Genomic DNA, 22273 nt, shown 5'->3' with positions numbered 1-22273 from the left:
TTAAATTGAAAAAAAAGCAACCGAAAGTCGACATCCAGAATCGAGTATCTCTAGAGGTTGACATCGGTGAGTTAAGCCAACTTTGTCCAATACCATTCACCAGAAGTCGCCCACGTGATTACGGAAGTCGACTTCTGGTGATATTTTTCGCACACCTATGGAAGTCTACTTCTGGGCACAACACTTATGGAAGTCACTCCTCTTTTACGGAAGTCACTAATCTTTTACGTAAATCAGTCATCTCTTACGAAAGTCACTTCAAACTATGGAAGTCACTTTCAACTACGAAAGTCAGTCACCAGAAGTCATTTTAAATTACGGAAGTTGACTTCCTTTATTGATGGCTTACGGAAGTCGACTTACGGTTGTGCCATTTTCATGTTGTTCATAGTGGTCTACGGAAGTCCACTTCCGAAACTTATCTTGATCTACGGAAGTCTACTTTCGTCATTTTGTGGCTTACGGAAGTCGACTTCCAGAATTAAGTCACTTGTGGATATTTCTCAGATGAATATTTCATGATCATGTTGTGATGTCTTCATTACTGGATACTTGATGAAACTTGGGGTTACCTTCAGAAAAGGCTCCGACGACTAAGTTAGCAAAAAACTCTCAAAATCAAATCTTAGATTATGCACTAATGAAACACATACCTTTAATTGTTGGGGTGCACTCTTATTTATAGATGGCTAATCTTGTTACCTTAGTTTAAACCATGGGTTGGACTTTGACTTCATTCATCTTGGCCTAATTTCATTGGGCCTATCTACATTTGATTGGGCCTAAGCTGTAGACCCATTATTCTTTTAGAGTGTTCAACTGGTTTTACCCCAAAGTTAGAGTAAGCGACACTCTAGACATTACTACTTCCATATCTATTTTCCACGGATGTAGCTGATTAGTGTACATATCCTCTCTATAATCGAGGGAAACAAATAGTTAACCAACTTTGCCGCTATGTGAGCGAGTTGATTCATGTGAGGTGTGGTTAGCAATGAGGTGCTTTATTATTCAGTATGCCGCTATTTATCTGGTTACGGTGCTCGTAGTGTATATTAAGCCAAGTAGTTACTTAAACTTAACGATTTTTGGGTTAACGGTCTTTTGAGATAGCAACCAATTTGGCCACTATGGTACATCAACCCCCCATTCTTTGGCATGATTTGTGAGCTAAAGACTGTCATAAGTATTTCAGGTTTTGCAAAGAAAATTTTCCTTTCTTTGGTCTTATCCCCCTAAGGTATGGTACCCCCTAGCTTTAAGGAGTTAAAGCGGCATGGAGGTTATAAAAGAGATGTGATAGGAAGATAAAAGGTCACGTTAGGGGAATTGTAAAGGCACTCTATTTAAGGTTGCATTTATGGGTTTGGAAGGTGTAGTGATAGGAAATTTAGGTGGGAAAATGTAAAGTCACGACTTTGATGCTATAAATAGGAGCATTGGGGTTGGATGTAATCACTTGTGGTTATTTTCACCATGCTTGTTGACGATAGAAAGATTGTGTTTGTGCGTCTGTCACGCTCTTTGTGTCCGACATATTACCTAGTGTCAACATCTTCATCTTAGTAAGGTATGTCTGATAGTGATTCTATATTGGGTAAGGATAGTGATCAAGTAGATGAGTTTTCTAGTGGGTCTACATCTAGGGAAGAAGGGGTAAATATGGATATCATACCGAATGTAAGGGAGGACTTGATTGAAGAAGTGATCGAGAGCAATCTTCCACACAAGGGCAGATACGAGTGGGTATCGTTATCCGTGACCAGCCAATTCTCTCTATTTAGATGGTTGCGATGGTTGGAATCGTGGCTACGATTCATTCGTGTGTTTGAGAAGGATGCGTCCCAATATATCGTGTCGTTGGAGTGGGTTAGCACCGTGGAGCGTGTGTCATGGCCGAGAACAAGCCGAGGAGGAATTCTTCTATATGTACATGTGTCACTTTTTGCAACTACATTTGCCTTTACCATTTGATGACTTTACCATGGGGGTATTACCATTTGACTGCAGTTGAGGATATCTACAAGCGTTTAGGCTGCTCTGTCGGTCATTGTATCTTCATCCATCACTTGAATGGCTTCTTTATTTCTATGATACTCGGCTTAAGGATCCAATTACAAGGCTATCCTTAGTTAGCCGTCCAGGGATATGTATATTAGACGCATTTTCTCAATCGTTTAAGCATTTTAAGGATGACTTCTTCAAGGTTGTGGTGAAGCCAGCATGCCATTCCTTTTTTTATGACAACAATGGGTGTACAAAATTTCCATTTTATTGGACCGACAATCAGTCGTGTTATAAAGGTACTAAAAAGGAGGAGTTGTCGATGGAGGATAGGCAGATAATGAAGGTACTTGAGAAGTTTAGTAATAAGTTGCCTACTAAAGGCTTAGTTAGGGTTTATTTATCTGTCAACCCCCTTGTTGATTTGCAAGGTATCTTTACTATGTTTGCTTACTTTCCTTAGAGTATGGATGATGATGATTTGATGAAGGCATGACCACCTCCTTAGAAGCTCCATCAAGAAGGATCACTAGAAGCATGTCTAGAGGGGAGTCTTCTATTCCATCACCTTTATCTTTGTTTTGCATTACTTTAGTTTGAATTCCCTAAGTTGGTTTCTAGTTGATTTATTTTGGTTGACTTGTTGACTTTGATCCAAAGTTGACCTTTGACCAAGATTAGATTAACTTAAACCAACATGCTAATCCTTGTTTGTCTTGTTTTGTAGGTAATTAAGAGAAAGTAGAGCGTGGCTAGGTGGCACTTGATGATTGGAGCACTTGGATGAAGTGGAAGAGAGAGGAAAGCAAAAAGCATAAAGCAAAAGCAAAAGTAGACATGTACCTTGTCTCCTTTTGCCTTTGTGGTTTATGCCTTAGAAGGTCACTTGGTCTCCTTCCTCTTTTGGCCTAGAATCCTCATGGGAATGCCTCCACCAATCATCTCCCTTCACTTGGCCAAGACTCACTCTCACATTAGGTTTAGGGTTTGCTAGTTAATCCTTTTTCATGTTTTTGTATTTGCTAAAGGACCCCTATGAACTCCTATTTAAAGGGTGCTCATTGTCTTGTAAAAGGGTTGATCATTTTGTTTCTAAACTATTGTGTTTCAACCATTAAATTTTCGTGAGCTCTCCTTCCTAGAAGTGAACTCACCTTTGCCTTATCTTGCTTGCAAGTGGCGACACCATCACTCATCTCTAGGGATTGGTTGGCTTAGATCCCCCCCTATGAGTGGCGTGCTTCTTCCATGCTTCATCTTCTATGCTTTCCATTTTTATTGTTTCTTCTTTCATTTTGCTCTTTAGTGTTGTTATTGCCGTGTGTGTTTAAGCTTGAATCCAACTCTCTTCTTCCTTTCATGAGCTTGAGAAATGAACCTTCACATCTAGATAGCATGCTATCTTAATGTCCAATGGGAATTTTCAAAAAGCTTTCTTAAACAACTTCACCATATTCATAACTCTAAAAGGAAACAAGATAATCCTTCATCATTTGGTATCTAGAGCTTTGGTTGTCCTTGAATATGGTGTTTTCATGTTCTAACCTTGTCTTGTGTAGCTATCTTTGAGTGGTCCACATAAAAAACAGTGCTAGCAGCAACGTGTGCGTTTTTGAAAAAAAATACTGCAGCTAGCTCAGTGGTCCAAAAGTAACGTTCTTTATATCAAAAGAAAGCTCTGTGAGTCTAGTTTCCAACAAAAAAAGAATTAACGCATTTGGAGTTCTGTGGAGAGAGTTATGATCAAATGAGTGAGCAAAGGTCAGAGCTGCCGAGAATACGAAAAACAACGTTTTCAGGTTATGTTGTGGCAATTTTGGCTTCGGTTTTGTGACTCTTTTGCTCCTAAATGTGGTTGGATAACATGTCTTTTGATACTTACTCTTTGAGCCTCAAATCCATGAGTTTAAATGCATGATAGCTACATGTTTGTGTCTTTGTGTATGTCATGTTGAGTCTCTAAATGTGTCTAACTTTTGCTTGAGTCTCTTGTCATATGCTTCTTTGAGTTTTCTTGTTCTTGTTTCTAAGTTTTTTGAACTATTGCATAAGATCTATGCCTTGTGTTGTTGTATGCTCCTTGAAATTGATTTTGACCTAATTTTAAGGAACTAAGTGTTCAAGACACCCTAAAACATCCTTCTCATCATTTGAAGTACCTAGTTTTGAAAAGAAAAAGTGTTTTCAAGACCAAAAACAGTTTGGCCGAGAGCTTTTACAATGCTTGGTGAATCCATTTGGCCATTTTTACTACGTGTTATGCTACCAAATTTTATTCTTGGATTTTGGGTGATATTGGCAAATTAGTTCCATGCTTTGACTTGGTTATGATCTTTCATGGTGTATGCATGATTTGAGGTATAATCTTGGCTTGTTCAAATGCTTTGCATAGAGTCCTTCAAAGTTCTTTTCATTGTTTTAGTCTATTTCAAGTTTTGTCTTTAAAAACAAGTTTCCTTAGAAGTTAAACTTTCTTGTGTTTTTTGAGCTTTGCTTGCTTGTCTTTAGGTAATCTTTGTTTTGTCTTAGTAGTTTTCTTTTCCTTGTCTTCCTAGAGTGTTGTGGTCGAGCCACTTGTTTGAGCTTTGAAAAGGTTTTCATCTCTTTAAAGGTGTTTTCACTTGTGTAGAAGGTTTTTGAGTGCTAGCCTTGCTTGTGTGCTTTGGGAGTGTGATCAAAAACACTTGGGTGCTTGAGAAGACCACACTTGGTCTCGGGTTTGAAATTGTTTGTTAGCTAACCTCTTCTTTGTCTCGATTTTTGGTGAGTTTTGGTGTAGGAACATGAATATGGATCAAATCTTGGAGGTAGAAGAAGAGGAGGAGTCGGCCTCACCTTATTCCCCTCCCATGGTGACTCCTATGGCCCAAGAAAGTGGACAAATAACCCTTGCCAACATCTTACGTGAGATGAAAGTGAGTAGGAGAGAAACTTTTGACCAATTGAGGGCGGATAGGAGGCAAAGTGAGATCTTCCTACAAGAGCACATCCAAAGACTTGAGCTTAGGGAAGATGAGAGGAGAAGAAGGAGGTCCTCTTCCGAGGACTCTAGCCATGGTGGAAGAAGAAGAAGACACGGCTATGATGGTGGTGGAAGGCGCAATCAACTCCCACAAAGACAACCTCCACCAATCAAGATTCCAAAGTTCAAGGGGGAGAATGATCCAAACCTCTACATAGAGTGGGAGCAAAAAGTGGACCAAATCTTCAATATTCATTTAGTTAGTAATCAAGAACAAGTAGATTTAGTAGTTTTAGAATTTGAAGATTATGCCATGACATGGTGGCGTCAATTGTGTATGGACAATATTAACCAAGAGCCACCCGCGGCCTCTTGGATGGACATTAAAACTTTGATGCGCGCTAGATTTGTTCCTTCCTACTATAGGAGGGAGACTCTTTTGAAGCTCCAAAGGCTTCAACAAGGGTCTATGTGTGTGAATGAATATTTTAAAATGATGGAGTCAATGCTTCTCAAAGTAGGACTCCAATTTGAAAGTGAAGAAGAAAAGGTAGCTAGATTTGTGAGTGGTCTTAGAAGAGAAGTTCAAGATGTAGTTGAATTGTATGAGTATTCCACTCTTGACAAAATTTTACACTTGGCCTTAAAAGTTGAAAGTCAATTGAAAAAGAAACAAGAGGCCAAGAGGAATACTTCATACAATGAATACTACTCTAGAACTTGGAAAGAAAAAGAAAGAAAGGATGAGAAACCTCCTTCCAAAGACCACCCACCTAGGACCAATTCGTCTAGAACCTCCCATGAAAATGCAAACTCTTCTCAAAGTTCAAGAACTAGTTCCATCAAATGTTTTAAGTGTTTGGGCTATGGTCACATTGCTTCAAATTGCCCAACAAAAAGGAACATGATCTTGAACCCTAAAGGAGAGGTTGAAAGTGAACATTCTTCTCCCCCCTCCCCTAAAAGTTCTTCCTCCCACACTTCTTCCCAATCTTCAAGTGAGGATGAAATCAAACCTAATGAAGGAGGTTTGTTGGTGGTTAGGCGCATGCTAGGCCAAGTGCCTAAAGAATTTGAAAACCAAAGAGAAAATATTTTTCACTCAAGGTGCCAAATCAACAACAAAACTTGCTCCCTCATAATTGATAGTGGAAGTTGTGTTAATGTGGCTAGCACAAGGGTTGTGGACAAGCTTGACTTGAAAACCATCCCTCATGCCAAGCCCTATAAGCTTTCTTGGCTCAGTGAGGAAGGTGAAATTAAAGTGGACAAACAAGTCCTTATTAACTTCTCCATTGGAAACTACAAGGATGAGGTATTATGTGACTTAGTGCCCATGGAAGCAACTCACATTTTATTAGGAAGGCCATGGCAATTTGATAGAAAAGCTTTTCATGATGGCCATGCTAACAAGTTTACCTTTAGCTTCCAAGGCAAAAAGATCACATTACTACCTCTTTCACCAAGAGAAGTCAATGAGGACCAATTGCAAATGATTAAGAAAAGAAAAGAAGAGAAGGCGCAAGGGCATGAGTCCAAGAAGAGCATGATCACTCTCAAGGGGGTGAAGAAGGTAATGCTTGCCCAAAAACCCATCTTCCTAGCTTATCCTAGTGAATCTTCCCCCTCCTTCCAAAACCCTCACTCTAGATGTCCCTTAGACTTGTCATTAGTCTTAGATGAGTTCAAAGATGTTTTTCAAGAACCTCCAAAGGGTCTCCCACCCCTAAGAGGTATAGAACACCAAATTGATTTCATACAAGGCTCATCTTTGCCTAATAGGCCAGCCTATAGGACTAGTCCCGAGGAGGCTAAAGAAATTCAAAAACAAGTGAATGAGTTGTTAGAAAAGGGGTGGGTGCAACATAGCACGAGTCCTTGTGCAATGTCCGTGATCCTAGTCCCCAAAAAGGATGGAACATGGAGAATGTGCATAGATTGTAGGGCTATCAACAACATAACCATCAAGTATAGGCATCCCATTCCTAGGTTAGATGATTTGATTGATGTGTTACATGGTGCAACCATATTTTCCAAAATAGACTTGAAAAGTGGGTACAATCAAATTAGAATCAAAGAAGGTGATGAATGGAAAACCTCTTTCAAGACTAAGTTTGGATTATATGAGTGGTTAGTCATGCCTTTTGGCTTGACCAATGCACCTAGTACATTCATGAGACTCATGCACCATGTTCTTAGAGAGTTCTTAGGGAAGTTTGTTGTGGTATACTTTGATGACATTCTCATTTATAGTATGTCTCAAGATGACCACTTGCATCATTTAAGGAGTGTGTTAGAAACCTTAAGGAAGGCATCCTTGTATGCTAAGATGGAGAAATGTGTGTTTGGGATGGATCATGTGATCTTCCTAGGTTTCAAAATAAATCAACATGGGGTCCATGTGGACCAAGAAAAAGTGATGGCAATCAAGGATTGGCCTCCCCCAAAGAATGTAAGTGAGCTTAGGTCTTTCCATGGATTAGCTAGTTTCTATAGGAGGTTTGTGCCAAACTTTAGCACCATAGCTGCCCCTCTCAATGAATTGGTCAAGAAAGGTGTGGCCTATAAGTGGGGCAAAGATCAAGAAAAGGTTTTTGAAACTTTAAAACAAAAATTGATCAATGCACCACTCTTAGCCCTCCCTAACTTCTTCAAAACTTTTGAAATTGAGTGTGATGCATCCAATGTAGGCATTGGGGCCGTGCTTCTCCAAGAAGGGCACCCCATAGCTTATTTTAGTGAGAAACTCAAGGGGAGTCACATCAACTACTCCATCTATGACAAAGAGCTTTATGCTCTTGTGAGAACTTTGCAAACTTGGCAACACTATCTTCTTTCAAAGGAGTTTGTGATACATAGTGACCATGAGTCACTCAAATTTTTGAAAAGCCAAGGCGAGTTAAACAAGAGACATGCTAGGTGGGTAGAGTTCTTAGAACAATTCTCATATGTGATCAAACATAAGCAAGGAAAGGCTAACATTGTGGCGGATGCACTTTCAAGAAGGGATTCCCTCCTTTCCATTCTTGAAACTAAATTTCTTAGTTTTGATCATATTAAGCAATTGTATCCAAAGGATGTTGATTTCTCCCCCATTCTTAGTGAGTGCCATCAAGGGGCTTACAAAGACTTTTACCTTCTCAATCAATATCTTTTCAAAGGTAAGAGACTTTGCATTCCCCAAGGTTCCTTAAGAGCCTCACTCATTAAAGAGGCACATGAGGGAGGATTAATGGGGCATTTTGGGCCAAACAAGACTTTGGAAGTCTTGAAAGAACACTTCTATTGGCCTCACATGAGGAAGCATGTAGATAGGCATTGCAAAGGTTGCATAGCATACATGAAAGCCAAGTCTAGAGTCCAACCCCATGGTCTTTACACCCCCTTGCCTATCCCTTCCAAGCCTTGGGTTGACATTTCTATGGATTTTGTCTTAGGTCTCCCAAGGACCAAAAAAGGTAGGGATTCCATTTTTGTAGTGGTGGATAGGTTCTCTAAGATGGCCCATTTCATTCCTTGCCATAAGATTGATGATGCAACTTATATTGCAAATCTTTTCTTCAAGGAAGTGGTAAGACTACATGGCCTACCTAGGTCCATTGTAAGTGATAGGGACTCCAAGTTCCTAAGCCATTTTTGGAGAACCTTGTGGGGTAAATTTGGCACCAAGCTTCTTTTCTCCACCACTTGTCATCCCCAAAGTGATGGCCAAACCGAGGTGGTTAATAGAACCCTAGGGCAAATGCTAAGATGTATGATAGTGCAAAACATTAGAGAGTGGGAGGAACTTCTTCCCCACATAGAGTTTGCCTACAATAGGGTTGTTCGTTCCACTACTTCTCATTCCCCTTTTGAGGTTGTGTATGGGTTCAATCCCCTAACTCCCTTAGACCTCCTTCCCCTACCCACTCATGAGGCATGGACTTGCCAAGATGGTGAGGCCAAAGCCAAGTACATCCAAGACTTGCATTCACAAGTTAAGGAAACCATCGAGAGGAGAGTTAAGAAACAACAAGAGGATGGTAATAAGGGAAGAAAGGAAGTCATCTTCCAAGAGGGAGATTGGGTTTGGCTTCACTTGAGAAAGGAGAGATTCCCTACTCAAAGGAAGTCTAAGCTCCTGCCTAGAGGGGATGGCCCCTTTCAAGTCATTAGGAGAATTAACAACAATGCTTATGAGTTAGACTTATCCCCAAGCTACAACATAAGTAACTCATTTAATGTTTGTGACCTTTCTCCTTTTGATGTAGGGTTTAAGAATTCGTGGTCGAATTCTCTCCAAGAAGGGGAGGATGATGAAGGCATGACCACCTCCTTAGAAGCTCCATCAAGAAGGATCACTAGAAACATGTCTAGAGGGGAGTCTTCTATTCCATCACCTTTATCTTTGTTTTGCATTACTTTAGTTTGAATTCCCTAAGTTGGTTTCTAGTTGATTTATTTTGGTTGACTTGTTGACTTTGATCCAAAGTTGACCTTTGACCAAGATTAGATTAACTTAAACCAACATGCTAATCCTTGTTTGTCTTGTTTTGTAGGTAATTAAGAGAAAGTAGAGCATGGCTAGGTGGCACTTGGTGATTGGAGCACTTGGATGAAGTGGAAGAGAGAGGAAAGCAAAAAGCATAAAGCAAAAGCAAAAGTAGACATGTACCTTGTCTCCTTTTGCCTTTGTGGTTTATGCCTTAGAAGGTCACTTGGTCTCCTTCCTCTTTTGGCCTAGAATCCTCATGGGAATGCCTCCACCAATCATCTCCCTTCACTTGGCCAAGACTCACTCTCACATTAGGTTTAGGGTTTGCTAGTTAATCCTTTTTCATGTTTTTGTATTTGCTAAAGGACCCCTATGAACTCTAAAAGGAAACAAGATAATGACGTTGCGAGCTCTAATTAGTTAGTTTCTGAGTGCTTGGATTCTAACACGTGTCATGTTTTGATGGGTTTGAGTTTAAGTGATAGGAGGGGTGAAAAAAGACAAAAGAATAGGTGTAGAAAAGGGTCTATCGGAGCTATTTGAAAATAATGGAGTGTATCAGTAAAAAATAGGGATGCATTTAGCTCCTGATTATTTCTTTCCAGAATTTATTGATTTTAGTCTTATTTTATAACTTTGAACAATTTTATTTCCACTTTTAATGAACCAAATTTAACTTCAGCTGCATGAACAAATCTTAGAATGTCCAAGAATATTTGATGAAGGCGTGACCACCACCACCACCTCCTTAGAAGCTCCGTCAATAAGGATCACTAGAAGCTTGTCTAGAGGGGAGTCTTATATTCCATCATTTTTCTCTTTGTTTTTGCATTTCTTTAGTTTGAATTCCCTAAGTTGGTTTAGAGTTGACTTATTTTGGTTGACTTGTTAACTTTGACCCAAGTTGACCTTTTTGACCAAAATTAGATTAACTTAAACCAACATGCTAATCCTTGTTTGTCTTGTTTTTGTAGGTAATTAAGAAAAGTAGAGCATGGCTAGGTGGCACATGGTGATTGGAGCACTTGGATGATGTGGAAGAGAGAGAAAAGCAAAAAGCATAAAGCAAAAGCAAAAGTAGACATGTACCTTGTCTCCTTTTGCCTTTTTGGTTTATTCCTTTAAAGGCTACTTGGTTTCCTTCCTCTTTTGGCTTAGAATCCTCATGGGAATGCATCCACCAATCATATGCACTCACTTGGCCGAGACTTCACATGCTTTAATGTTTCTAGGGTTTGCTTATTACTCCATTTCATGTTTGTGTATTTGCTTAAGGACCCCTATGAACTCCTATTTAAAGGGTGCTCCTTGTCTTGTAAAAGGGTTGATCATTTTGTTGCTAAACTATTGTGTTTCAACCATTAAGTTTCTGTGAGCTCTCCTTCCTAGAAGTGAACTCACCTTGCCTTATCTTGCTTGCAAGTGGCGGCATCATCACTCATCTCTAGGGCTTGGTTGGCTTAGATCCCCCCTATGAGTGGCGTGCTTCTTCCATGCTTCATCTTCTATGCTTTCCATTTTCTATGTTTCTTCTTTCATTTGCTCTTTTAAGTGTTGTTGAATCCGTGTGTGTGTGTTACTCGAAACCAACTCTCTTCTTCCTTTCATGGGCTTGAGAAATGAACCTTCACATCTAGATAGCATGTTATCTTAATGTCCAGTGGGAATTTTCAAAAAGCTTTCTTAAACAACCTCACCATATTCGTAAATCTAAAAGAAAACAAGATAAGCCTTTATCATTTGGTATCTAGAGCCTAGGTTATTTTGAATATGGTGATTTTCTTATGCTAACCTTTGTTTGTTGGCTTCTTTGGCTTGGGGGAGCTCTCGGTTTTTGGTGGTTCAAGTTGGTGTGGACATAATTTTTCCACTTCACTTAAGGTTAAAGTATCTAAAATCTCTATCTCTTGATATATGTTGTTTGGTGAAGTGAAAACATGAAGTTTGGTGTTTATGTTTCCTTTGGCCGAGAGCTTGCTTAAATGTTACTATGCCAAAATTTTTCTTCACATGTTAAAAGTCTTCTTAAAATGTTCCTAGCTACTTTTAAGTCTCTTGTCATATGTTTCTTTGAGTTTTCTTGTTCTTGTTTCTAAGTTTTTGAACTATTGCATGAGATCTATGCCTTGTGTTGTTGTATGCTCCTTGAAATTGATTTTGACCTAAGTTTAAGGAACTAAGTGTTCAAGACACCCTAAAACATCCTTCTCATCATTTTAAGTACCTAGTTTTGAAAAGAAAAAGTGTTTTCAAGACCAAAAACATCCTTCTTAAAATGCACCATGTTCTTAGAGAGTTCTGAGGGAAGTTTGTTGGGGTGTACTTTGATGACACTCTCATTTATAGTATGTCTCAAGATGATGATGAAGGATTATCTTGTTTTCTTTTAAGATTATTGAATATGGTGTGAGTTAATTAAGAAAGCTAAGTGAAACCCCCACTGGACATTAAGATAGCAAGCTATCTAGATGTGAAGGTTCCTTTCACAAAGCTCAAGAGAAGAAGATGATGGATTGATTCAAAACAAAAAGGAAATGGAAAGCACATATTAAAGGAAGAAGAAAACATAAAATGGAAAGGAAATAAATGGTAAAAATGTGAGAAGCACACCACTACAAGGCTAGGCAAGAAACCATGGCAACCTTGAAGATGAGTGGATGTGTGCCGCCACTTGCTATGCAAGATAAGGCTTAAAAGTATCATTCCCAAGGGAGGTAACTCTCACAAATGGTTGAGACACAAGAGTGTTTTTACTTCAAAATGTTCAACCCTTTTACATGTCTAGGAGCACCCTTTATATAGAAGAGTTTAGGGGCCTCTAAGCAAATAAAAGATACCTAAGGATGTCTCTACAAAAACCTAATCCTAGCTTCTAGAACCTAGGTCAAATAAGGTTACAAAAATGAGAGACAAAAGAGCCAACTATGGTGTGTGCAAGGCTAATTTCGTTCTAGCACAAAAGGAGACAAAAAATGTGTCTCATATGTCTCCAAAAAGTGGCTAAAGTGTGCTAAAAACAAAGGAGACCAAAGGTACATAGGTACACTTGTTTTATGCCTTTTACTTTATGCTTTATGCCTTTGCTTTACTCTCTCATCCACATCATTTATGCTCCCCAATCACCACGCGCCACCTAGCATTGCTTTCTTACTCCTAATTAACCTACAAAGCAAATAAACATAGATTAGCATGTTGGCTTAAGTCAAGTCAACTATAGTCAATAAGTCAAACCAAGTCAAAGGTCAACAAGTCAACTAAAGTTGATTCAACTAAGTCAACTTAGGGAATCAAAAATAACAAACACAAATGAAATGAAGGATTAGTGAATTTCCTTTCTAAACATGCTTAGTCTTCTTAAGCATGTGCCTTCATCCTTGGTTGGGGTCAATCCTTCATCAGATGACCACTTGCATCATTTAAGGAGTGTGTTAGAAACCTTGAGGAAGGCATCCTTGTATGCTAACATGGAGAAATATGTGTTTGGGATGGATCATGTGATCTTCCTAGGGTTCAAAATAAATCAACATGGGGTCCATATGGACCAAGAAAAGGTTATGGCCATCAAGGATTGGCCTCCCCCAAAGAATGTAAGTGAGCTTAGGTCTTTCCATGGGTTGGCTAGTTCTTATAGGAGATTTGTGCCAAACTTTAGCACCACAGTCGCCCCTCTTAATGAATTGGTCAAGAAAGGTGTGGTCTATAAGTGGGGCAAAGATCAAGAAAAGGCTTTTGAAATTTTAAAACAAAAATTGATCAATGCACCACTCTTAGCCCTCCCTAACTTCTCCCAAACTTTTGAAATTGAGTGTGATGCATCCAATGTAGGCATTGTGGCCATGGTTCTCCAAGAAGGGCACCCCATAGCCTATTTTAGTGAGAAACGCAAGGGGAGTCATATCAACTACTCCACCTATGACAAAGAGCTTTATGCTCTTGTGAGAACTTTGCAAACTTGGCAACATTATCTTCTTTCAAAGGAGTTTGTGATACATAGTGACCATGAGTCACTCAAATTTTTGAAAAGCCAAGGCAAGTTAAACAAGAGACATGCTTGGTGGGTAGAGTTCTTAGAGCAATTCCCATATGTGATCAAACATAAGCAAGGAAAGGCTAACATTGTGGCGGATGCACTTTCAGGAAGGAATTCCCTCCTTTCCATTCTTGAAACTAAATTTCTTAGTTTTGATCATATTAAGGAATTGTATCCAAGGGATGTTGATTTCTCCTCCATTCTTAGTGAGTGCCACCAAGGGGCTTACAAAGACTTTTACCTTCTCAATCAATATCTTTTCAAAGGTAAGAGACTTTGCATTCCCCAAGGTTCCTTCAGAGCCTCACTCATTAGAGAGGCACATGAGGGAGGATTAATGGGGCATTTTGGGCCAAACAAGACTTTGGAAGTCTTGAAAGAACACTTTTATTAACCTCACATGAGGAAGCATGTAGATATGCATTGCAAAAGTTGCATAGCATGCATGAAAGCCAAGTCTAGAGTCCAACCCCATGGTCTTTACACTCCTTGCCTATCCCTTCCAAGCCTTGGGTTGACATATCTATGGATTTTGTCTTAGGCCTCCCAAAGACCAAAAAAAGGTAGGGATTCCATTTTTGTAGTGGTGGATAGGTTCTCTAAGATGTCCCATTTCATTCCTTGCCATAAGATTGATAATGCAACTTATATTGCAAATCTTTTCTTCAAGGAAGTGGTAAGACTACATGGCCTACCTAGGTCCATTGTAAGTGATAGGGACTCCAAGTTCCTAAGCCATTTTTGGAGAACCTTGTGGGGTAAACTTAGCACCAAGCTTCTTTTCTCCACCACTTGCCATCCCCAAAGTGATGGCCAAACCGAGGTGGTTAATAGAACCCTAGGGCAAATGCTAAGATGTATGATAGTGCAAAACATTAGAGAGTGGGAGGAACTTCTTCCCCACATAGAGTTTGCCTATAATAGAGTTGTGCATTCCACTACTTTTCATTCCCCTTTTGAGGTTGTGTATGGGTTCAATCCCTTAACTCCCTTGGACCTCCTTCCCCTTCCCACTCATGAGGCATGGACTTGCCAAGATGGTGAGGCCAAAGCCAAGTACATCCAAGACTTGCATTCACAAGTTAAGGAAACCATTGAGAGGAGAGTTAAGAAACAACAAGAGGATGGTAATAAGGGAAGAAAGGAAGTCATCTTCCAAGAGGGAGATTGCGTTTGGCTTCACTTGAGAAAGGAGAGATTCCCTACTCAAAGGAAGTCTAAGCTTCTCCCTAGAGGGGTGGCCCCTTTCAAGTCATTAGGAGAATTAACAACAATGCTTATGAGTTAGACTAACCCCCAAGCTACAACATAAGTAACTTATTTAATGTTTGTGACCTATCTTCTTTTTATGTAGGGTTTAAGAATTCGTGGTTGAATTCTCTCAAGGAAGGGGAGGATGATGAAGGCGTGACCACCACCACCACCTCCTTAGAAGTCCCCTCAAGAAGGATCACTAGAATCTTGTCTAGAGAGGCGTCTTCTATTCCATCATCTTTATCTTTGTTTTGCATTTCTTTAGTTTGGATTCCCTAAGTTGGTTTAGAGTTGACTTATTTTGGTTGACTTGTTGACTTTGACCCAAGTTGACCTTTTTGGCCAAAATTAGATTAACTTAAACCAACATGCTAATCCTTGTTTGTCTTGTTTTTGTAGGTAGTTAAGAAAAGTAGAGCATGGCTAGGTGGCACATGGTGACTGGAGCACTTGGATGATGTGGAAGAGAGAGGAAAGCAAAAAGCATAAAGCAAAAGCAAAAGTAGACATGTACCTTGTCTCTTTTTGCCTTTTTGGTTTATTCCTTTGAAGGCTATTTGGTCTCCTTCCTCTTTTGGCCTAGAATCCTCATGGGAATGCATCCACCAATCATATACACCCACTTGGCCGAGACTTCACATGCTTTAATGTTTCTGGGGTTTGCTTGTTAGTCCATTTCATGTTTGTGTATTTGCTTAAGGACCCCTATGAACTCCTATTTAAAGGGTGCTCCTTGTCTTGTAATAGGGTTGATCATTTTGTTGCTAAACTATTGTGTTTCAACCATTAAATTTCTGTGAGCTCTCCTTCCTATAAGTGAACTCACCTTTGCCTTATCTTGCTTGCAAGTGGCGGCATCATCACTCATCTCTAGGGCTTGGTTGGCTTAGATCCCCCCTATGAGTGGCGTGCTTCTTCCATGCTTCATCTTCTATGTTTTCCATTTTCTATGTTTCTTCTTTCATTTCCTCTTTTAAGTGTTGTGGAATCTGTGTGTGTGTGTTACTTGAAACCAACTCTCTTCTTCCTTTCATGAGCTTGAGAAATGAACCCTCACATCTAGATAGCATGCTATCTCAATGTCCAGTGGGAATTTTCAAAAAGCTTTCTTAAACAACTTCACCATATTCGTAACTCTAAAAGAAAACAAGATAAGCTTTCATCAATATTTTATACAACTAAAATCACTTTTTAATCCATTTTTATCTCATGAACTCAATAAGTCCAATTATCACAAATCCTAACTAAATTCATCCTTTAATCACAAAAAAAAAAATCAATTAAATCCCCAAAATTAAACATTATATGAGGGCAAAAATATGAACTCATTATAGCACCCCACTTATTTGGACATGGGTCACAAGATGTGTTTGACTGGTTTTGTATCATATTTTTTGTAGACCAGTCAAGCCAGATAATTATTTTGGGTTCATAACCAGTTAAATGTAATTACTGTTGTCGATAAGAAGTACATGTAATTTGGTGTGTTCAGAAAAGATTAATTTTACTTGTTCTGGTAGACTTGTTCAAAAACTCCTTCCTAGCATCCCACTTATGTGAACATGAGTCACTATATATGTTTGTTAGCTTTTGTGTCATTTGTTTTTGGAGACCAGTCAAGTTAGTTAATTAGTTTGAGTTCATAACTAGTTAAATCTTATTCCTATGGTCCATAACATATACATGTAACTTTGTGTGTACAAAAAAATATAATTTTGCAAGTTCTGGTAGACTTGTAGAAAACCTCCTTCCTAGCTCCCCACTTATGTGCACATGAGTCACCAAATAAGTTTGATTGGTTTTGTGTCACTTTTTTTGTGACCAACCAAGCTAGTTAATTATTTTGGGTTCATAACTAGATAAATCTAATTATTATGGCTAAGAAACGAGTACATGTAACTTCGGGTGTACAAAAATGTTTCATTTTTTCCATGTTATGATACTCTTGTACAAAATGTCCTCCCCAACACCCCACTTATTTTCACTTAGGTCACTTGATATGTTTGACAGGTTTCATATCCATTTTTTTAGAGACCAACAAACCCATTTAATTAGTTTGGGTTCATAAATAGTTAAATTTGACTGTTGTCGTCCATAAAAACTATATATAACTTTGTGTGTATAGAAAAGATTAATTTTACAAGTTCAGGTAGACTTGAAGAAAAACTCCTTCCTAGCGCCTCATTTATTTTGCACATGGGTCACCAGATATGTTTGACAAGTTTGATGTCAATTTTTTGGTTACTAGTCAAGCCAATTAATTACTTTAGGTTCATAACTAGATAAATCTAATTACTATGGTTGGGAGACAAGTACATGTAACTTTGTGTGTATAGAAAAGGTTAATTTCCATGTTTTGGTAGACTTGTACAAAACATCATTCCCGACTCCTCACTTATTTGCACCTAGGTCACAAAATATGTTTGATTGGTTCTGTATAGATTCAAATTCAAAATGCACTAACCACTTGGTATTCACTGAAAAGAACAATAGAGACACAATACCAAAGCAAACAATGAGACCATCTTGGAGTTTCCACAATTGAATTCTAATAAAAACTAGATTACATAGTGGTGGAACACTCACAAGTGATTCAATCAGCAACAAATGCAATGGCTCGGTTAGTAGAAATTTCAAGATGAAAAAACACAAACAACATCGTTTAAACAAGAGGCACCATCATTCATAGAAATGAAAATGGTTTAAATTATTTGCTAATGAACTAATAACAAACATAGAGAACTGAACAAATACAAGAACTAACATTTAGCACATTAAGACACAAAACAATATACACAAAATAGGGACAATTTCCACGGAATGTCGAACATGTAAAAGAATATACAACTCTAAGACAACACAAGATTATATAAAATTAAAGTTATGTAAATAAAGCAAAAAATAACAATAATCCTATTGACATGCATCTTGCGGTAGAATGGAGCCCCAAACAGAAGCATTGATTAAAGGATATGATCAACAAAGATTTTTTAATCAAATTTAAAGAAAACATTTGGCAGAGAAGAACTCAAATGATAACAAACAAGATAAGAATCAAACAGGAAAACAAGGAAATGAGATAAGGAAAGGAAACTTATCTCTCGACACTCCCAATCGCATAACTGAAGCTCTTGATACCACCTGATAATGCGGTTTACATAGCAGAAGAACAAATCAATAGAAGTTTGCTCACAAAATCATAGTGAAGATCGACGACTAGTAGGTTTCCCAAGCTCTATCAAGGGAACTTTGTAAGACCTGCTAAATTTAATTAGTTAAATAAATAATTAATTAATAAATGCGGACATTGGGAGCCTTTATGACATTAAATCTTGATTGATATGACGGGGAAAAGTACTAGCTCAAATGGTTAAGAGTACTTGATTGTGTGAGAGAACTTGGATTCAAGTCCTATGTGTGCCAATTAGGGATGGCAACGGGGCGGGGCAGGGACGGGTTTCGCTATCCTATACCCATTCCCGTAAAACAAATTCATCCCATCCCCATACCCAAACCCAACGGGTATCAAACTTTTATCCCATCCCCATCCCCACCGGGTAACGGGTATAATCTCGTACCCATACCCGTACCCGTTTCTTTACTACTTCAATATAAATTTTAATTATTTTATAAAATAATACAAAGTTGCGGTAAAGGAAAGATAATATTATCAAATATTCAATATTAAGAGGATTATTGTTTCCTCAATGTCAAATATTTGAAATAAATTATAATTGTTTACATTTTAGATTAGAATACCAAATAAAATTTCATGAGAATCAAAACATTTATTAAATTTGGAAACTACAAACATTAATGAAACCTAGTTGATAAAATTTAAAAATATTTTTTAAAAATTTTAATGGAAAACAAATATTCAAATTAAAATATATTTTAAATGTCTGTTTACTTCAATTTTTTAAATTCTAATGAATCTCTCTTTTTATACACTAATAAAAATGATAATACATCACTTAATCAAAATAACACAAATAACAAATAATAAACATAATAATAAAATTTTAACATAGATATTGTATCTTTTGAACTTCAATATATGTTGGATGATAATAAAAAAATATTCATGACAATTACATTAAATTTTGATATTGCAGTAAATAAAAGTTATTCATACAATTATAGTGAATAAATTTATAGTATGATTGATATAATGAATTAGAAAATAAAAAATAAATAGATAAAATGTATTGAAATAATATTTTACATGATGAAAATAAATATTAAATAAAAATGTTAAAAAATTAACAAACGTGTGTCTTAGAAATAATTTGAGAAATTGTTCCTGCAGAGAACAAATAAGATAAGTTAGGCACAAGCGTCACCTTACCATGTAGTCCGCTATCTCTTCGGTTGGCCTCTTCTTGGTCGATACATGTCAGCTTGAACCCAGGAGGGGTTACCTGTAGAAGAGTCTTCGAAGCTCAAGTAAGTCAAAGCTCTTAGAGAGTCAAATCAGTGATTAATGAATGCGTACCTTTAATTAATGGGGTCCACGCGTTTTTATAGAGCATTAATGATGTCTGACCACCTCATGGGCCGGGCCTTGATTTGGGCTGTAGCTTGGGTTATGAGTGGGTCTGGGCCCTAACCTAGGCCCTCAAGACTTATTGGACGCGGGGGCTTCTATTTCGCTAAGTTTATTGGAGTAGTCGGCCTGAGTCAGGCTTTAATCTTATTGGGTTTGCTGGAGTAGCCGGCCTAGACCGGCTACCTTCTTTGACGATATGTATAGGTTAGAACCGATACAAGTTAGGCTGACTTGGCTTAGGTTGAATGCTTGGCGGCCTTGGTGCATACATTGTTTACTTATTTGGTTGAGTCAGGCTAGGTGTGGTACACCAGTCCCCCAGCCTTATCCGATGGGAGTTGTCGGTCAAGGGGGATATGTGTTGGTTGTGTTGGTATGCTAGCGGAACCGGCTAGGTGTGATACACCAGTCCCCCAGCCTTTAAGTGTGGTGAACAGTGTTAAGGCTAAAAAGTGGTAACCGTCAGAGGGTAGGTGAAGAGGCGTCTGTGGTCAAATCGAAAAAGTTTTGGCGCCATCGTTTTGAAGTGGCATATCCTTTGCAATGATGGTGTCGATTGGTCTGGGGTATTATTTTGGCGGGAAGAGTTTTGTCGTTTGGGATCATGGACTATAAATATGGGTTGCAAACAGATGAGGGGTTACTTGTTTCATTTGTGAGAGTTCTGAATTCAGAGATCTTGTGCGCGTAAAACTGTTCGACTAGTCCTCAATTTCGACCGACATCTTCTCGTAAAAAACGAAACCAGGTATGTCTAGTAGTGGTAGCGTGTCTACGTCTAGTAGTAGTGAAAGTACCGAGTCAGATAGAAGTAAGGATAGGCAACTTGGCGGAGAGGGTACGAGTTCTGGAGTTGTTACGAACGGGATGCCAATGGAGGTTGTGAGGGAGGTTCGAGAGGATCCCCCCGAAGAGTTGGAGGAGAACAACTGGCCCGCGAAAGGTGGCTATGGGTGGGTTGCTGCTGATGTTCGTAATCAATCATCTTTATTCAGATGGCCTCGTCTGTTGAACTCTTGGCTGAACTGCACACCCGTCATCTCCAAGGGTGTCAGTGGAGACATTGTTTCGCTAGAGAGGGTGAGTGCCGTCGACCGGGTATGCCATGGGCAGGAGGGGGCTACCGAGAAGTTCTTCTACATGTATATGTGCCACTTTTCTCAACTTCATGTGCGACTGCCCTTAGACGATTTCACTATGGGTGTGTTGCGGGCGTTGAATGTGGCACCTACCCAGCTACATCCTAATAGTTGGGCCTACTTGCAGGCTTTCCGCATTTTGTGCAAGTTCTTATATTTGGAGCCCACTCCCTATGCTTTCTTATATTTTTACGACACCAGACCTCGGTGGCCGGCTACTTGGCTCTCTTTGATTAGTCACCCCAGCATCAGCAGACTGGATGTTTTCTCCCAGTCTTTCAAGCATTTCAAAGATGGGTACTTCAAGGTCGTCATCAAGGAAGGAGGAAAAGCTTATTTTTTGAACGCAGACGAAAGTCCCAAGTTCCCTTTGAGTTGGACAAACAATCCTTCTCGGTATAAGGACATGCGGATGGATGAATTGTCGGTTGGTGATAAGGAGGTTGTGGAGACCTTGTTGAAGTTTGTCGATAAGTTGCCCACTAAGGGCCTAGTTAGGATTTATAATTCGGTGCACCCGATAATAAATATCGAAGGTATCTGTTTATTACTTAAGCTGTGTTAATAATACTAAGTTGTTTTGATCCGAGTTGTGATGTATCATTGTAGGGCATATGGCGCAGTTTGGAAAGAAGAATCTGACGCTCTTTCAAACGTTGAGGAAGGAAATGGCCGCTAAGGCCAAGGCGGTTGGGAAAGCTGATGTTCCCAACTTACGAGAATCGGTGGTGGAGGTGCACGTGCAAGGCAGGACGAAAAGGAAGGCTGAGCTTTCGCCTCGACCCGGGAATGGAAAAGATGTGAAGAAGATAAGGGCGGCTCTGCTTGGGACGGCTAGTGGGGCGGGGTCAGCTAGTGGGGAGAAGGGGCCGGAAGCCGGGTTGATTGAGTTGCCGGAGGTATCTGTGAGGAAGGATATTTCAATCACCCTCCCGGATACCGTTGTAAATTCTATTGACAACATGGACGCGGAGCACATTGTGAGAACAATGGTCGAGTTTGGGAGCAAAGCTTTAGTTTTGAGCCGGCATGTGGGGTCGCTTTATAGGAGGGAAGTGAAGGAGGTGGGGGAGTTGCAGGGTAAGGTGGATAAACTGGAGGAGGAGAAGGCTGCATTGGAAAAGGCAAAAGAAGGTTGGGAAGCGGAGAGGAAAAGGTTGGCAACATGGAGGGTGCGTTGCTTGGACTCTGAGGAAAAGCTGAACAAACGTATAGGGGAGTTGGAGGAGGACTATGATGATTTGAAGGACAAGTATGATGGAGCTGTCGGTGAGCTTGATGATCTGAAGATCAGCATCATACAGGAACACATCAATGGTTTTGAGAAGGGATTGCGGCAGACGGCTTTTTTCCATCAAGATGTGGATGTGACAGACTCGAGGTTTGATGTAAATAAGGATGTTATTAATGGGAATTTGGTCGAGGAGGATGAGAGTGGGACTGAGGAGGCGTAGGAGAAAGCAGTAGAGGACGAGAAGAAAGCGGGTGATGCCGAGGAGGTGGCACCTGAGGCAGCGAAATATGATCTTAGTGCTAATTGATTTAAAAATATTTGAGCCTGTGTCTGTAATAGCCGGTACATTATGTTTCATTGGTACACTTGCATTTATGTTTAATGCTATTGATTTTCTGTATGTTATGTGTATGCTGAGTTTCAATGATATGTGTGTATGTGTGACGCGATGAATTTGTATGTTAAGGGTTTCGATCCAGGCCGCTTACTTGGGGTAAGGGTGGGGAATTTAAACGAAATAACCACGAGTTAAGGGTGTTTGACCCAGACCACTTACTTGGGGTAAGGGTGGGGAACTTAAACGAATTAACCACGAGTTAAGGGTGTTCAACCCAGGCCGCTTACTTG

The 22273-nt window shown here is 39.3% G+C and overlaps 1 protein-coding gene across 1 annotated transcript; it reads left to right on the top strand.

The window, feature by feature from the left end:
- Positions 1 to 1572: 1572 nt before the first annotated feature.
- On the top strand, positions 1573 to 21866 carry LOC146886371 (uncharacterized). The gene is made up of 5 exons (XM_085673415.1): positions 1573 to 1742; positions 6140 to 8292; positions 20022 to 20371; positions 20540 to 20843; positions 21022 to 21866. Exons 1-5 carry the CDS (start codon positions 1573 to 1575, stop codon positions 21864 to 21866), a joined length of 3822 nt encoding a protein of 1273 aa, XP_085529541.1.
- The last annotated feature ends 407 nt before the right edge of the window (positions 21867 to 22273 follow it).

Source organism: Vigna unguiculata, chromosome 5 (genome assembly GCF_037176805.1).
Source record: "Vigna unguiculata cultivar grain cowpea cultivar isolate G323 ecotype 2 chromosome 5, ASM3717680v1, whole genome shotgun sequence".
NCBI classification, from domain to species: Eukaryota; Viridiplantae; Streptophyta; class Magnoliopsida; order Fabales; family Fabaceae; genus Vigna; species Vigna unguiculata.
The sequence above is the reverse complement of the archived record's forward strand: the minus strand, read 5'-3'. Positions and strand labels throughout refer to the sequence as shown.

What these genes read in the sequence shown, in the direction of transcription:
- LOC146886371 (XM_085673415.1), top strand. Translation starts at nt 1,573, where the DNA reads ATGTCTGATAGTGATTCTATATTGGGTAAGGATAGTGATCAAGTAGAT. An exon ending in CCACACAAGGGCAGATACGA is followed by an intron (nt 1,743 to 6,139) that starts GTGGGTATCGTT and finishes TAATGTGGCTAG; the next exon opens with CACAAGGGTTGTGGACAAGC. An exon ending in GATGGATGAATTGTCGGTTG is followed by an intron (nt 20,844 to 21,021) that starts GTGATAAGGAGG and finishes GTATCATTGTAG; the next exon opens with GGCATATGGCGCAGTTTGGA.